At 44.1% G+C, this 16,695-nt stretch overlaps 1 protein-coding gene across 5 annotated transcripts in view; it reads left to right on the forward strand.

Annotated features, from left to right (window-relative positions):
- The window catches only part of LOC140741137 (uncharacterized), a 172,865-nt gene that overhangs the window by 82,916 nt on the left and 73,254 nt on the right, over positions 1-16,695 (forward strand). Inside the window, exon 4 of one of the 5 annotated variants that reach the window (XM_073071083.1) lies at positions 12,259-12,652. The exons of the other annotated variants lie outside the window; for them this stretch is intronic. Within the exon in view, the coding sequence (XP_072927184.1) occupies positions 12,259-12,448 (190 nt within the window). The 3' untranslated portion in view covers positions 12,449-12,652. Of the gene's footprint in view, positions 1-12,258; positions 12,653-16,695 lie in introns of those variants that run through there. 5 annotated transcript variants of the gene reach the window in all.

The following is a 16,695-nucleotide window of genomic DNA, read 5'->3' on the forward strand; positions in this document are numbered from 1 at the left end:
CTCCTACTCTGTCTAAGTCTTTCTGTAGTCTCTCTACTTCCTCAAAACTACCTGCTCCTCCACATATCTTCAAGTCATCTGCAAACTTTGCAGCAAAGTCATTAATTCCATCATCCATATCATTGACATATAGCGTAAAAGGAATTGGTTCCAACACAGACTCTTGTGGAACACCACTAGTCACTGGCAGAAAATCCTCTCTTTATCCCACTCTTTGTCTCTGGCCAACCAGCCATTGCTTTATCCATGCTAGAATTTTTCCTGTAATACCCTGGGTTCATAGCTTGTTAAACAGCCTAATGCATGGCACCTTGTCAAAGGCCTAAAAATCCAAGTACGCAACATCAACCGATTCCCCTTTGTTTATCCTGCTTGCTATTTCCTCAAAGAATTCCAATGCTGACTACAGCTTATTTTATCATGTGCCTCCAAGTACCCTGAAACCTCATCTTTAACAATCGACTCCAACATCTTCCCAACCACGGAGGTCAGAATAACTGGCCTATAGTTTCCTTTCTTCTGCCTCTCTTCATTCTTGAAGAGTGACAGGTGCAATTTTCCAGTTTTCTGGAACCAATTCAGAATCTAATGATTCTTGAAAGATCTTTACTAATGCTTCCACAATCTCTTCAGCCGCCTTTTTCAAAACTCTGGGGTGTACAAGATCTTGTCCTGATGGCTTATCTACCTTCAGACCTTTCAGTTCATCCATTGTTTCATTGTCCCCCATTAGTACCTCTCAAGCATCGTTTTCCAGCACTCTCATATCCATTCTAACCTCTCCTTTATACTTTTGGTGTCCTCCTTAATTTTATTGGCTAGCAAACATTCATATTCCATTTTTACTTTCTTAATGACTTTTTAATTTGCCTTCTGTTGGTTTTTAAAAACTTACCAATCCTCTAACTTCCCATTTATTTTTTCTCTATTATATACCTTCTCTTTGGCCTTCATGTTGGCTTTGACTTCTCTTGTTAGCCACAGTTGTGTCACCTTTCCTTTAGAATACTTCTTCCTCTTTGCGATGTATATACACTGCTTAATCAAATTCAGGTTTGATTAAGTAGTGCATGTGGTGTAATTACTTCTCACTGATGGGGCCATGTGAGAAACAATTGCTGAGGGGTCCTGTGACTGAATGTAATACCTCAAAAAAAATTCTGTAAATTTATATTTAATCCTCAGGTTTGGCTGGTGGCTTACTTTAGAGGGAGAGAGCCTCTGGCCCAACCAAACTTGAGAAATCTTGTTTGGGTGGATGCTGCGTGATGTTTTCCCTGTTACAAATCAATGCCGTGAAATAACAAAAGTACACAATATGCAATTAAACAACTGAGCTTTATAATTCTTAATTTGACTATAGGGTTAGTAAAGGAACAAAAAAAAGGAAAAGGGCCCCTTCTAATGAAACAGTCTAATATGCACGTTGGAGCTCACATTTACGTCCATTTGTTCCCCATCAACCTCCTCCGAGCATCGCTGACTCTCACTCCCAGTCCACTCCGACCAGCTGTCTACCAACTCTCTTCACGCGTGTCTTCTCTCTTCATCTCTCACTGGTAAAAGACTGCAAATCCCTTCTCTCAGACCCACAAGAAAGAAACAACACGCCTCTCATTGGATGGTGCACATTCCAAAGTCCCCATTATCTCTAGTCATAACCCAAACATGGCTGCTACAGAGAAACCATTACATTAGCAGTGAAACATTACAGAGAAGCCATTACATCAGCAGTGAAACCTTATAGCACTTTATATATATATATTGTTTTTACAATCAACAATCCCATTAATCTATTAGCTCATAGGCAGCCTCCAATCACACATAGGATGGAAGATAATGACAGAGGCAAAGTTTGTTTTATATTAGTCAGTGAGTTCCACAATAGTTAGCTCATTCCATCTATGATGGGAGACTTGGAAAATATCACATCTGGGACCACAACTTTGCATTGCTTTGTATTGCATTGAACTGCTGCTGCCAAGTTAACAAATCTCACAACACATGTCAGTGATAATAAACCTGATTCTGATTTTGATTCTGATTCTGACAACTTTCAAGTCAGCAGAATAATTTTAACCTTACTTATGGATAGTGTCTGATGAAAATTTACAAACTCTGATAATATTAAAGTGTTTCCAGAAAACATTGTTAATTTAACCTCTCTGTTAGCATTAACTTATATCAATAGATATTCTGTTAATGATAACATACTGTCATGGCACCCAATTAATATTAACACACCCTCCTGTCAAAATTAAGAGACACATTTTAACAATGTGGTAGTCAACCTGATTCAGACCCTATAGATTAATGCACTCATAATGACTCCCTATAACATCAGCACACTTCCAGACACACCCTGCTGGCATTCACGTACTCCCTGAGGCCTCCTCTCAATGTTTGCACACTCCCACTTCGAGCCCATATATTAGTTACTGCAGCCCTGATCACTTTGTGGGCAGTATTAGTTACTGTACCTTTCTCATGGTGAACATCTACTGAAGAAAGAAAATGCATTCTTCATTTGACTTCTGATTTACTATGACTGGTAATGAAAGCATCGTCAACTGTAGAAGATATGACAGGGGATTTTTTTTAAGTAAATGGCAATAAAAAATAGATAATAGACAATAGGACAGGAGTAGGCCATTCGGCCCTTCAAGCCAGCACCGCCATTCAATGTGATCATGGCTGATCATCCACAATCAGTACCCCGTTCCTGCCTTCTCCCCATATCCCTTGAATCTGCTATCTTTAAGAGCTCTATCTAATTCTTTCTTGAAAGCATCTAGAGAATTGGCTTCCACTGCCTTCTGAGGCAGAGCATTCCATATATCCACAACTGTCTGGGTGAAAAAGTTTTTCCTCAACTCCGTTCTAAATGGCCTACCCCTTATTCTTAAACTGTGGCCTCTGGTTCTGGACTCCCCCAACATCGAGAACATGTTTCCTGCCTCTAGCATGTCCAATCCCTTAATAATCTTATATGTTTCAATCAGATCCCCTCTCATCCTTCTAAATTCTACTGTGTACAAGCCCAGTCACTCCAATCTTTCAACATATGACAGTCCCGCCATCCCGGGAATTAACCTCATGAACCTATGCTGCACTCCCTCAATAGCAAGAATGTCCCTCTTCAAATTTGGAAACCAAAACTGCACACAATACTCCAAACAACACACCCAAAATGCTGGTGGAACACAGCAGGCCAGGCAGCATCTATACAGGGGTGTCAAACTCATTTTAGGTCACGGGCCGGATTGAGCAAAATGCAGCTTCATGCGGGCCGGATCAGTCGGACGCGTGCGAACGCAGCTTTCGTTGCCTCCGTTTTTTCAGCCTGCTCTCATGTGTCTCAGTCTCTGCTATAACTACAAAGTGTTTCACTTTACAAATTCCGTTTCTTATGAAGAAGACTGCCAAATAAACACTAAAAACCCTGAAAACCTGGTACCTGAATAAACTCAGCATTAGCCATATCATTCGCCATAGGCACTTCGATTACTGGGGCCAGCTTTAATAGTAATTAGATATTATCTCGCGGGCCAAAGATAATTCCACCGCGGGCCGGATTTGGCCCGCGGGCCTTAAGTTTAACATATATGATCTATAAGGAGAAGCACTGTCGACGTTTCGGGCCAAGACCCTTCATCAGGACTAACTGAAAGGAAAGATACTAAGAGATTTGAAAGTAGTGGGGGGAGGGGGAAATGCCAAATGACAGGGAAAGACCGGAGGAGGTGGGATGAAGCTAAGAGCTGGAAAGGTGATTGGCAAAAGTGATACAGAGCTGGAGAAAGGAAAGGATCTTGGGACGGGAGGCCTCGGGAGAAAGAAAGGGGGAGGGGGGAGCATCAGAGGGAGATGGAGAACAGGCAGAGTGATGGGCAGAGAGAGAGAAAAAAACAAACAACTAAATATTGTCAGGGATGGGGTAAGAAGGGGAGGAGGGGCATTAACGGAAGTTAGAGAAGTCAATGTTCATGCCATCAGGTTGGAGGCTACCCAGCCAGTATATAAGGTGTTGTTCCTCCAATCTGAGTGTGGCTTCATCTTGACAGTAGAGGAGGCCATGGATAGACATATCAGAATGGGAATGGGACGTGGAATTAAAATGTGTGGCCACTGGGAGATCCTGCTTTCTCTGGCGGACCGAGCGTAGGTGTTAAGCGAAACGGTCTCCCAGTCTGCATCGGGTCTCACCAATATATAAAAGGCCACACCTGGAGCACCGGACACAGTATATCACACCAGCCGACTCACAGGTGAACTGTCACCTCACCTGGAAGGACTGTCTGGGGCCCTGAATGGTGGTGAGGGAGGAGGTGTAAGGGCAGGTGTAGCACTTGTTACGCTTACAAGGATAAGTGCCAGGAGGGAGATTGATGGGAAGGGATGGGGGGGATGAATGGACAAGGGAGTCGCGTAGGGAGTGATCCCTGTGGAAAACAGAAAGAGGTGGGGAGGAAAAGATGTGCTTGGTAGTGGGATCCCGTTGGAGGTGGCTGAAGTTACGGAGAATTATACGTTGGACCTGGAGGCTGGTGGGGTGGTAGGTGAGGACAAGGGGAACCCTATCCCGAGTGGGGTGGTGGGCGGATGGGGTGAGGGCAGATGTGCGGGAAATGGGAGAGATGCGTTTGAGAGCAGAGTTGATGGTGGAAGAAGGGAAGCCCCTTTGTTTAAAAAAGGAAGACATTTCCTTCGTCCTGGAATGAAAAGCCTCATCCTGAGAGCAGATGTGGCGGAGACGGAGGAATTGTGAGAAGGGGATAGCATTTTTGCAAGAGACAGGGTGGGAAGAGGAATAGTCCAGGTAGCTGTGAGAGTCCGAAGGCTTATAGTAGATATCAGTAGATAAGCCATCTCCAGAGATGGAGACAGAAAGATCAGGAAAGGGGAGGGAGGTGTCAGAAATGGACCAGGTAAATTTGAGGGCAGGGTGAAAGTTGGAGGCAAAGTTAATGAAGTCAATGAGCTCAGCATGCGTGCAGGAGACAGCGCCAATGCAGTCGTCGATGTAGCGAAGGAAAAGAGGGGGACGGATACCCATATAGACTTGGATCATGGACTGTTCCACAAAGCCAACAAAAAGGCAGGCATAACTGGGACCCATGCGGGTGCCCATGGCTACACCCTTGGTTTGGAGAAAGTGGGAGGAGCCAAAGGAGAAATTATTGAGAGTAAGAACTAATTCCGCTGGACGCTAGACAATACTCCAGGTGTGGTCTCACTAGGGCCTTGTCCAACTGCAAAAGGACCTTTTTGCTCCTATACTCAACTTCCCTTGTTATGAAGGCCAACATGCCATTAACTTTCTTCACTGCCTGCTGTATCTGCATGCTTACTTTCAGTGACTAATGAACAAGGACACCTAGATCTCATTGTACTTCCCCTTTTCCTAACTTGACACCATTCAGGTAGTAATCTGCCTTCCTGTTCTTGCCACCAAAGAGGATAACTTCACATTTATCCACATTAAACTGCATCTGCCCACTCACCCAACCTGTCCAAGTCACCCTACATTCTCCCAATATCCTCCTCATATTTTACACTGCCACACAGTTTTGTGTCATCTACAAATTTGCTAATGTTACTTTTAATCCCTTCATCTAAATCATTAATGTATATTGTAAATAGCTGCAGCCCCAGCACCGAGCCTTGCGGTACTCCTCTAGTCACTGCCTGCCATTCTGAAAGGGACCCGTTACTCCCTACTCTTTGTTTCCTGTCTGCCAACCAATTTTCTATCCATGTTAGTACCCTACTCCCAATACCATGAGATCTAATTTTGCCCACTAATCTCCTATGTGGGACCTTATCAAAGGCTTTCTGAAAGTCCAGGTACACTACATCCACTGGTTCTCCCTTGTCCATTTTCATAGTTATATCCTCAAAAAATTCCAGAAGATTAGTCAAGCATGATTTCCCCTTCATAAATCCATGCTGACTCGGACCGATCCTGTTACTGCTATCCAAATGTGCCGCTATCTCATCTTTTATAATTGACTCCAGCATCTTCCCCACCACTGATGTCAGGCTAACTGGTCTATAATTCCCTGTTTTCTCTCTCCCTCCTTTCTTAAAAAGTGGGATAACATTAGCTACCCTCCAATCCACAGGAACTGATCCTGAATCTATAGAACGTTGGAAAATGATTACCAATGCATCCACAATTTCTAGAACCACCTCCTTAAGTACCCTGGGATGCAGACAATCAGGCCCTGGGGATTTAACAGCCTTCAGTCCCATCAGTCTACCCAACACCTTTTTCTGCCTAATGTGAATTTCCTTCAGTTCCTCTGTTACCCTAGGAACTCTGGTCACTATTACATCAGGGAGATTGTTTGTGTCTTCCCTAGTGAAGACAGATCCAAAGTACCTGTTCAACTCGTCTGCCATTTCCTTGTTCCCTATAATAAATTCACCGGTTTCTGTCTTCAAGGGCCCAACTTTGGTCTTAACTAATTTTTTCTTCTTCACATACCTAAAGAAGCTTTTACATCCTCCTTTATATTTTTGGCCAGCTTACCTTCGTACCTCATCTTTTCTCCCCATATTGCCTTTTTAGTAATCTTCTGTTGCTCTTCAAAAGTTTCCCAATCCTCTGGCTTCCCACTTATCTTTGCTATGTTATACTTCTCTTTTATTTTTATACTGTCCTTGACTTCCCCTGTCAGCCACAGTCACTCTTTACTCCCCTTAGAATCTTTCTTCCTCTTTGGAATGAACTCATCCTGCACTTCCTGTATTATTCCCAGAAATACCTGCCATTGTTGATCCACTGTCATCCCTGCTAGGGTATCTTTCCAGTCATCTTTAGCTAGCTCCTCCCCATGGCTCCATAGTTCCCTTTGCTCAGCTGTAATACTGACACTTCCGATTTTCCCTTCTCCCTCTCAAATTGTAGATTAAACTTATCATATTATGGTCACTACCTCCTAATGGTTCCTTTACCTCGAGGTCCCTGATCAAATCCGGTTCATTGCACAACACTAAATCTAGAATTGCCTTCTCCCTGGTAGGCTCCAGTACAAGCTACTCTAAGAATCCATCTCTGAGGCACTCCACAAACTCCCTTTCTCGGGGTCCAGTACCATTCTGATTCTCCCAGTCTACCTTTATGTTGAAATCCCCCATAACAACCATAGCATTACCTTGGTGACATGCCAATCTTAACTCTTGATTCAACTTGCACCCTATATCCAGGCTACTATTTGGGGGCCTGCAGATAACTCCCATTAGGGTCATTTTGCCCTTACAATTTCTCAGTTCTATTCATACTGACTCTACATCTCCTGATTCTACATCACCCCTCGCAAGGGACTGAATTTCATTCCTCACCAACAGAGCCACCCTAACCCCTCTGCGCACCTGTCTGTCCTTTCAATAGGACATATACCCTTGAATATTCATTTCCCAGCCCTGGTACTCTTGCAGCCACGTCTCTGTTATTCCTACAACATCATACTTGCCAATTTCCAACTGAGCCAAAAGCTCATCCAATTTATTTCTTATACTTCGTGCATTCATATATAATACTTTTAATCCATTACTCCTCTCGCTTCTCACATCGATCCCTATTGCACTTGGCCATACTCCCCGATCCCTTCCTGAGCTTTCTGCCCCGTTAATTCTGTTGTCTTTCTTAACGTTTCTTATTTTCTTTCCCATTAACTCCATCCTTATATTTCCAGTTTGTCTCCTCCCCCCTACTACTTATTTTAAACACATCCGTGTAGCAGTGGCAAACCTGCCTGCCGGAATGCTGTTAAAGTGCAACCCGACCTTTTTCTACAATTCAGCCTTACCCCAAAACAGATCCCAGTGGTCTAAGAATCTAAATCCCTGCTTCCCACACCAGCTCCTCAGCCACACATTCAGATCCCTTATATCCATGTTCCTGCCCTCACCAGCATGAGGAACTGGAAGCAAATTGGAGATAACCACCCTGGAGGTCCTGCTTTTCAGCCTTCTTCTGAGTTATGACAATAGGCAATAGACATTAGGTGCAGAAGTAGATCATTCAGCCCTTCGAGCCTGCACCGCCATTTTGAGATCATGGCTGATCATCTACTATCAATACCCGGTCCCTGCCTTGTCCCCATATCCCTTGATTCCCCTATCCATAAGATATCTATCTAGCTCCTTCTTGAAAGCATCCAGAGAATTGGCCTCCACTGCCTTCCGAGGCAGTGCATTCCAGACCCCCACAACTCTCTGGGAGGAGAAGTTTTCCTTAACTCTGTCCTAAATGACCTACCCCTTATTCTCAAACCATGCCCTCTGGTACTGGACTCTCCCAGCATCTGGGACATATTTCCTGCCTCTATCTTGTCCAATCCCTTAATAATCTTATATGTTTCAATCAGATCCCCTCTCAATCTCCTTAATTCCAGCGTGTACAAGCCCAGTCTCTCTAACCTCTCTGCGTAAGACAGTCCAGACATCCCAGGAATTAACCTCGTGAATCTACGCTGCACTTCCTCTACAGCCAGGATGTCCTTCCTTAACCCTGGAGACCAAAACTGTACACAATACTCCAGGTGTGGTCTCACCAGGGCTCTGTACAAATGCAAGAGGATTTCCTTGCTCTTGTACTCAATTCCCTTTGTAATAAAGGCCAACATTCCATTAGCCTTCTTCACTGCCTGCTGCACTTGCTCATTCACCTTCAGTGACTGATGAACAAGGACTCCTAGATCTCTTTGTATTCCTCCCTTACCTAACTCTACACCATTCAGATAATAATCTGCCTTCCTGTTCTTACTCCCAAAGTGGATAACCTCACACTTATTCACATTAAACGTCATTTGCCAAGTATCTGCCCACTCACCCAGCCTATCCAAGTCACCCTGAATTCTCCTAACATCCTCATCACATGTCACACTGCCACCCAGCTTAGTATCATCAGCAAATTTGCTGATGTTATTCTCAATGTCTTCATCTAAATCGTTGACGTAAATCGTAAACAGCTGTGGTCCCAATACCGAGCCCTATGGCACCCCACTAGTCACCACCTGCCATTCCGAGAAACACCCATTCACCACTACCCTTTGCTTTCTATCTGCCAACCAGTTTTCTATCCATGTCAATGTCTTCCCCCCAATGCCATGAGCTTTGATTTTACCCACCAATCTCCTATGTGGGACCTTATCAAATGCCTTCTGAAAATCGAGGTACACTACATCCACTGGATCTCCCCCGTCTAACTTCCTGGTTACATCCTCGAAAAACTCCAACAGATTAGTCAAGCATGATTTACCCTTGGTAAATCCATGCTGGCTTGGCCCAATCCTATAACTGCTATCTAGATATGCCACTATTTCATCTTTAATAATGGACTCTAGCATCTTCCCCACCACCGATGTCAGGCTGACAGGTCGATAGTTCTCTGTTTTCTCCCTCCCTCCTTTCTTAAAAAGTGGGATAACTTTAGCCATTCTCCAATCCTCAGGAACTGATCCTGAATCTAAGGAACATTGGAAAATGATTACCAATGCATCCGCAATTTCCAGGGCCACCTCCTTTAGTACCCTAGGATGCAGACCATCTGGACCTGGGGATTTGTCAGCCTTCAGTCCCATCAGTCTACTCATCACCGTTTCTTTCCTAATGTCAATCTGCTTCATTTCCTCTGTTACCCTATGTCCTTGGCCCATCCATACATCTGGGAGATTGCTTGTGTCTTCCTTAGTGAAGACAGATCTAAAGTACTTATTAAATTCTTCTGCCATTTCTCTGTTTCCCATAACAATTTCACCCAATTCATTCTTCAAGGGCCCAACATTGTTCTTAACTATCTTCTTTCTCTTCACATACCTAAAAAAGCTTTTGCTATCCTCCTTTATATTCCTGGCTAGCTTGCGTTCGTACCTCATTTTTTTTCTCCCCGTATTGCCTTTTTAGTTAAGTTCTGTATCCTTAAAAACTTCCCAATCATCTGTCCTCCCACTCACCTTAGCTCTGTCATACTTCCTTTTTTGTAATGCTATGCAATCTCTGACTTCCTTTGTCAACCACTGTGGCCCCTTTCCCCCCTTTGAATCCTTCCTTCTCCGGGGGATGAACTGATTTTGCACCTTGTGCATTATACCCAAGAATACCTGCCATTGCTGTTCCACTGTCTTTTCTGCTAGGATATCCGTCCAGTCAACTTTGGCCAGCTCCTCCCTCATGGCTCCATAGTTTCCCCTGTTCAACTGCAACACTGACACCTCCGAGCTGCCCTTATCCTTCTCAAATTGCAGATAAAAACTTATCATATTATGATCACTACCTCCTAACGGCTCCTTTACTGCAAGATTGCTTATTAAATCCTGTTCATTACATAACACTAAATCCAGAATAGTCTTGTCCCTGGTCGGCTCTCGTACAAGCTGTTCCAAGAATGCATCCCATAGGCACTCTACAAACTCCCTATCCTGGGGTCCAGCACCAACCTGATTCTCCCAGTTCACCTGCATGTTGAAATCCCCCATAACTACTGCGACACTACCTTTGCCACATGCCAATGTTAACTCCCTATTCAACTTGCACCCTATATCCATGCTACTGTTTGGTGGCCTGTAGACAACACCCATTAGGGTCCTTTTGCCCTTACTGTTCCTCAGTTCTATCCACACAGACTCTACTTCTCCTGATCCTATGTCCCTCCTTGCAAAGGACTGAATCTCATTCCTCACCAACAGGGCCACCCCACCCCCTCTGCCCACATTTCTGTCCCTACGATAGCACGTATACCCTTGTACATTCATTTCCCAGGCCTGATCTCCCTGCAGCCATGTCGCCGTTATCCCAACAACATCATAGTTACCCATTCGCACCTGAGCTTCAAGCTCATCCACCTTATTTCTGACACTTCGTGCATTCAGATTTAGAATTTTTAGCCCATTTCTCCTCTCTCTGTTTGAATTGCTGCCTATTGTGCTTAACCCAGCTCCCCGAACTCCCATCGGGCTATACGCCCCTAGAATTTGGTTGTCCTTCCTAAATTTACTTATTCTTTCAACACATTTAATTCCATGTTCCGTCAGACCATCCCTCTGTACATGTGTCCTCCTTATCACTTGTTCCACCTCACCTTTCTCTACTACACACTTAATATTCCAGAACCGTGTAGTCCCCACCTGTCCTTTATTCTTCCTCTCACTATCCTTTCTCACATTCTGGATCCCCGCCCCCTGCAAATATAGTTTAAACCCCCACCCAAGAAGCACTAGCAAACTTCCCTGCAAGAATGTTAGTACCGCTCCAGTTCAGGTGTAAACCGTCCTTCGGAACAGATCCCACCTTCCCTGGAACAAAACCCAATTATCTAAAAACCTGAAGCCCTCCCTCCTGCACCATCCTCTCAGCCACGGATTAATCTGTATAATCTTTCTGTTCCTTGCCTCACTCGTATGTGGCACAGGTAGCAATCCTGAGATTGTTACCCTGGAGGTCCAGCTCTTCAGCTTCGCACCTAACTCCCTGAACTCCCTACGCAGGACCCCCTCACTCATCCTACCCACGTCATTGGTCCCTACATGGACCACAACATCTGGATTCTTGCCCTCCCTCTCGAGAATAACCTGCACCCGATCTGAGATGTCTCAGACCCCAGCACCAGGGAAGCAACATACCATCCGAGACTCCCGATCTTCCCCACAAAATCTCCTATCCGCCCCCCTGACTATAGAATCCCCTATCACTACCACGCTCTTCTCTTCCCTCCTCCCCTTCCTAGTTGAGGGTCCAACCTCAGTGCCAGAGACAGGACCACTGCAGCTTGTTCCTGGTAGGTCATCCCCACCAACAGTATCCAAAACGGTATACTTATTTTTGATGGGAACGGCCACAGGGGTGCCCTGCTCTCTCTGTCTGCTCCCGCTGCCTCTCTTGACTGTTACCCATTTGTCTACCTCCTGTCTTTTCGGTGTGACTACCTCCTGATAACTCTTATCTATCTCTGCCTCTGCCTCCCAAATGATCCGTAGTTCATCCAGCTCCTGCTCCAATTCCCTAACTCGGTCTGATAGGAGCTGCAGTTGGATACACCTTTTGCAGGTGTGGTCATCAGGGACAACCCATTACCTGATCTCTGAAGTTCTCTGAAGTCATGCTGCAGAATTTAAATGACAAATGAACAGAAGTCCTTATTCTGTAATTAAACAGTTTAATTTGAAGTTGGGAGATTACAATAATTACAAAGTAATCCCTAACACTTGGATACCCTTCCCTTTCTCTTTTTTCCTCTCATAATTCCGGAAGAAGAAGGCACCAGCAAATAACCATGACCAAGATCAACTTCCTCCAGATAGTTCACAAAACTACTTCTTTCACTTCTTTTACATCCTCTTTTTCTTTCAAATGTGGTTCTGAAACTGTTGGAGCCAGTGATTTACTCTTCAGCACTGTGAGCTACATTTTGGTGGTGTGTTTTCGGGTCCTCTGCTGTCTCTGATGCTGTTTGGTGAGGTTTTGAGTCAAGTGTGCAGCCTCAAGGCCAAGAAGCCTGAAGACGGGTCACAAACCCACACTCAACTATATTTCTCGCCAGTCTCACAATTAAAGTGCTGAGGAAGATTGAAATTATTGAGTCGAGCTGGTGTTGAATGCTGTCTACCAACCTCTCGCTTGTTGCTGCTGGAGATAGGTTCATCCGTATGGAGTCCTGATGAAGGGTCTCGGCCTGAAACGTCGACAGTGCTTCTCCCTATAGATGCTGCCTGGCCTGCTGCGTTCCACCAGCATTTTGTGTGTGTTGCTTGAATTTCCAGCATCTGCAGATTTCCTCATGTTTGCTCCTTATGGTGGTCTCTCTCCCTCTTGCATGCTGTTCCTGAAGGAAGGTCCCTGCATCGGAATGACCTCTCTCTCCCTCAATGCTATTGGAGGATGGTGCTGGAGCAAGGTTTAATCAATGTAGTTTGTGGATTGGACTCCATAGTTCAGACTTGATGCATTTCTGGTTTCTGGTCTCTTTTTTTGTTGCTATTTTGGGCAATTTTGAATTGGGGTGGCCTGCAAATAATGGACACTGATCTAAACTGGACTGTTTTGATTTTGTGTTTTATATTCTGTGTTTTTTGCTCGTTTTTTTTTATCATTGCCATTTGTGTTCTTTGCTCTTTTTTAAGCATGTGTGGAGGTGGAGTTGATGTTTTTCTTTGGGGTTCCATGGTTTTTCTTCATTTTGTGGGTGTCTGTGGGGAAGATAAATCTCAGGGTTGTATGCTGCATACATGCTTTATCAATAAATGTTCTTTGAATCTTTAAAGTTAAACCTTCATTGATTCCTCCTTCCAGTAATTTTTCCGTCTTTCTTCCCTCTCCTTTGTTTCAGAGAAACATTGGCTTGTTTCTGTATACATTATATGGTTGTATATGTTATATGCATGGATATAGTTAAATGACAATAAAGTTGACTTGACTTCTAGTCCCCACTGTAGTCTCTTACCTCTTCTCCTCACCTGCCTATCACCTCTCCCTGATGCCCCTCCTTCCCTTTCTCCTATGATCCACCCTCTTCTCCTATCAGATGTTTTCTTCTCCAGCCCTTTAACTTTTCCACATATCATCACTCAGTTTCTTACTTCATCCACAACTCTCATCTGGCTTCACCTATCACCTTCTTGCGTGTTCTCTTTCCCCTCCCCCATCTTCTCATAGTGGCTTCTTCCTCCTTCCTTTCCACTCTTGAAGAAGGGTCTTAGCAGAAACATTCACTGCTTATTCATTTCCATAGATACTGCTTGAACTGCTGAGTTCCTCCAGCATTAGGGTGTGTGTTGGATCACGAGGATCTCTTATGTTTAAAGTTAAACCTTAGCCAGGAGTCAATCTGCCAGTGATTTAAATGTAGCACGACTTCCTGTGACTGACCTCTGCTTAAGCCTCTGCTGAGAAGTTCCAGTTCTAAGGTCAAATCTCATTGTCACAAAGAACATTAACTACATCTTCCCTGTTAAACTCTCCAACCAGTTCAAGTTCCAATTTATTATCATCTGACTGTACATAAATACAACAAAATGAAACAACACTCTTCCGGAACACAGTACACCCACAGAACATATATCACACAGTGCATAAAACAAAATATTACCATAAATGTTAATAAAATATAATCCAAAATGCATGTGATGTGCAGCGCAGGTAAACAGTTAACAGTTCACTGGCCTAGTGTCGAGACTCGGTGGCGGCAGTATATTCATTAGTCATAGAGAAGTACAGCACAGATACCGGCCCCTCGGCCCATCCACATGCCGAAACCATTTAAATTGCCTAGAGCCCTCCATATCCCTACTATCTCGGTACCTATCCATTCCAAAATTTCATAATCCTCTGAGTAAAGAGGTTTCCCGATTGATACCCCTCATAATTTTGAATCAAATCTCCTCTCAATCTTCTGGTTTCTAAAGAATACAGTCCTAACCTATTCAATCTTTTCTTATAACGCAGGTCCTCCAGACCCAGCAACATCCTTGTAAATTTTCTCTGCGCTCTTTCAACCTTGTTTACATCTTTCCTGTAAGTAGGTGCACACCATAACTGCACACAATACCCCAGATTAGGTCTCACCAGCATCTTATACAACTTCAACAGAACATCCCGTCTCCTGTACTCAATACTTTGATTTATGAAGGCAAATGTGCCAAAAGCTTACTTTACCGCGCTATCTACCTGCGACGCCACTTTCAATGAATTATGGATCTGTATTCCTAGATCCCTTTGTTCTACCACACTCTTTAGTGTCCGGCCATTCACTGATCCATTTGCTATTTTTCAGCCTATTTTTCCAGCTAATGCAGATCTCTCTGCAGGCCATGATAGCCTTCCTCACTGTCCACTACAGTGGTGTCATCCACAAATTTGCAGAAACCAGTTAACCATAGGCCATAAGACCATAAGACATTCAAGGGGTGATTGATAAGTTCATGGCCTAGGGTAGAAGGAGTCAGTTTTAGCAAATTTAGCACATTTATTTTTCAACATAGTCCCCTCCTACATTTCCAAACTTAGTTCAGCGCTCGTGGAGCATACAGATCTTGGACCTCCAGAAAGTGTCCACAACAAGGCTGATTGATAAGTTTGTGGCCTAAGGTAGAAGGAGATGAGTTATGCAGCTCTCATTACATGCACAACCAGTTCAACTCTTTGAATGATTATGCAGAAAGTTTGAAGTTAATAACTCATCTCCTTCTACCGTAGGCCACAGACTTATCAATCACCCCTCGTAGGAGCAGAATTAGGTTATTTGGTCCATCGAGTCTGCTCCGCCATTCAATCATGGCTGATCCTTTTCTCCCCTCCTCAGCCCCATTCCTCAGCCTTCTCCTGTAACCTTTGATGCCATGGCCAAAGAAGAACCTATCAACCTGCACCCAACGGCCTGGCCTCCACAGCTGCCTGTGGTTACAAACTCATCGCCCTCATGCCAAAGAAATGTCTCCACATCTCTGTTTTAAAAGGGTGTCCCTCCATCCTGAGGCTGTGCCCTCTTGTCTTAGACTCCCCCACCATGGGAAACATCCTTTCCCCATCTACCCTGACTACCCTTCAACGTTCAAAATGTTTTAATGAGGTTCCCCCCCATCCTTCTAAACTCCAGCGAGTACAGACCCAGAGCCATCAAATGTCCCTCGTATGATAACCCTTTCATTCCTGGAATCATCCTTGTGAAACTCCTCTGAACCCTCTACAATACAAGCACATCTTTTCTAAGATAAGGAGACCAAAACTGTGCACAAAACACAAGGTGAGGCTTCATTAGTACCTTATAAAGTCTCAATATCACGTCCCTGCTCTTATGCTCTGGACCACTTGAAATGAATGCTAACACTCCACAAATTCACCACCATCTGGCTAAAATCTCTCCTTATAAGCAGAGGTGGGAATTGAACCTTGTTCATCTGTACTGTAAAGCATTGTGGTAAGCACTATGCTACCATGCCACATTATCACTTGTCTAGAATCAAAAGGTTGGTAATGGTGCGAATAATGTCCTGAGCAACATATGTTCCAAATTAAGAAGCCTCATAAGAAAGGCAGATGAATTCGGAGCATGAATCAACTCCTGAAATTATGATACTGAAGCCATAAGTGAACTTGCTTGCAGGAAGAGCAGGACTGGCAGCTCAATATTCCAGGGTTCCACTGTGTTAGATGCAACAGAGAATGAGGGATTAAAGGAGGAGGGGTGGCATGACTAGTCCAGAAAAATATCATGGTAGTGCTTAGTTGGACAGACTGGAGAACTCATCAACTAAGGTGTTATGGGTGGAAAAAAGTAACAAGAAAGGTATGACCACATTTCAAACAAGAGAAAATATACAGATGCTGGAAATTACAAGCAGGATAGGTAAAGGGGATGCAGTGGATGTTGTATATTTGGACTTTCAAAAGGCCTTTGACAAGGTGCCACACATGAGGCTGCTTACCAAGTTAAAAGCGCATGGTATTACAGGAAAGTTACTGGCATGGTTAGAGCATTGGCTGATTGGTTGGCTGCCAGTGACTAGTGGTGTTTTGCAGGGGTCGGTGTTGGGTCCACTTCTTTTATGCTGTATATCAACTAAATGGATAATGGAATAAATGGCTTTGTTGCCAAGTTTGCAGATGATATAAAGATTGGTGGAGGGACAGTGGTGTTGAGGAAACAGGTAGGATGCAGAAGGACTTAGACAGATTAGGAGAGTGAACAAGAGAGTG

Source organism: Hemitrygon akajei, chromosome 1 (genome assembly GCF_048418815.1).
Source record: "Hemitrygon akajei chromosome 1, sHemAka1.3, whole genome shotgun sequence".
In the NCBI taxonomy this organism is placed as follows: Eukaryota; Metazoa; Chordata; class Chondrichthyes; order Myliobatiformes; family Dasyatidae; genus Hemitrygon; species Hemitrygon akajei.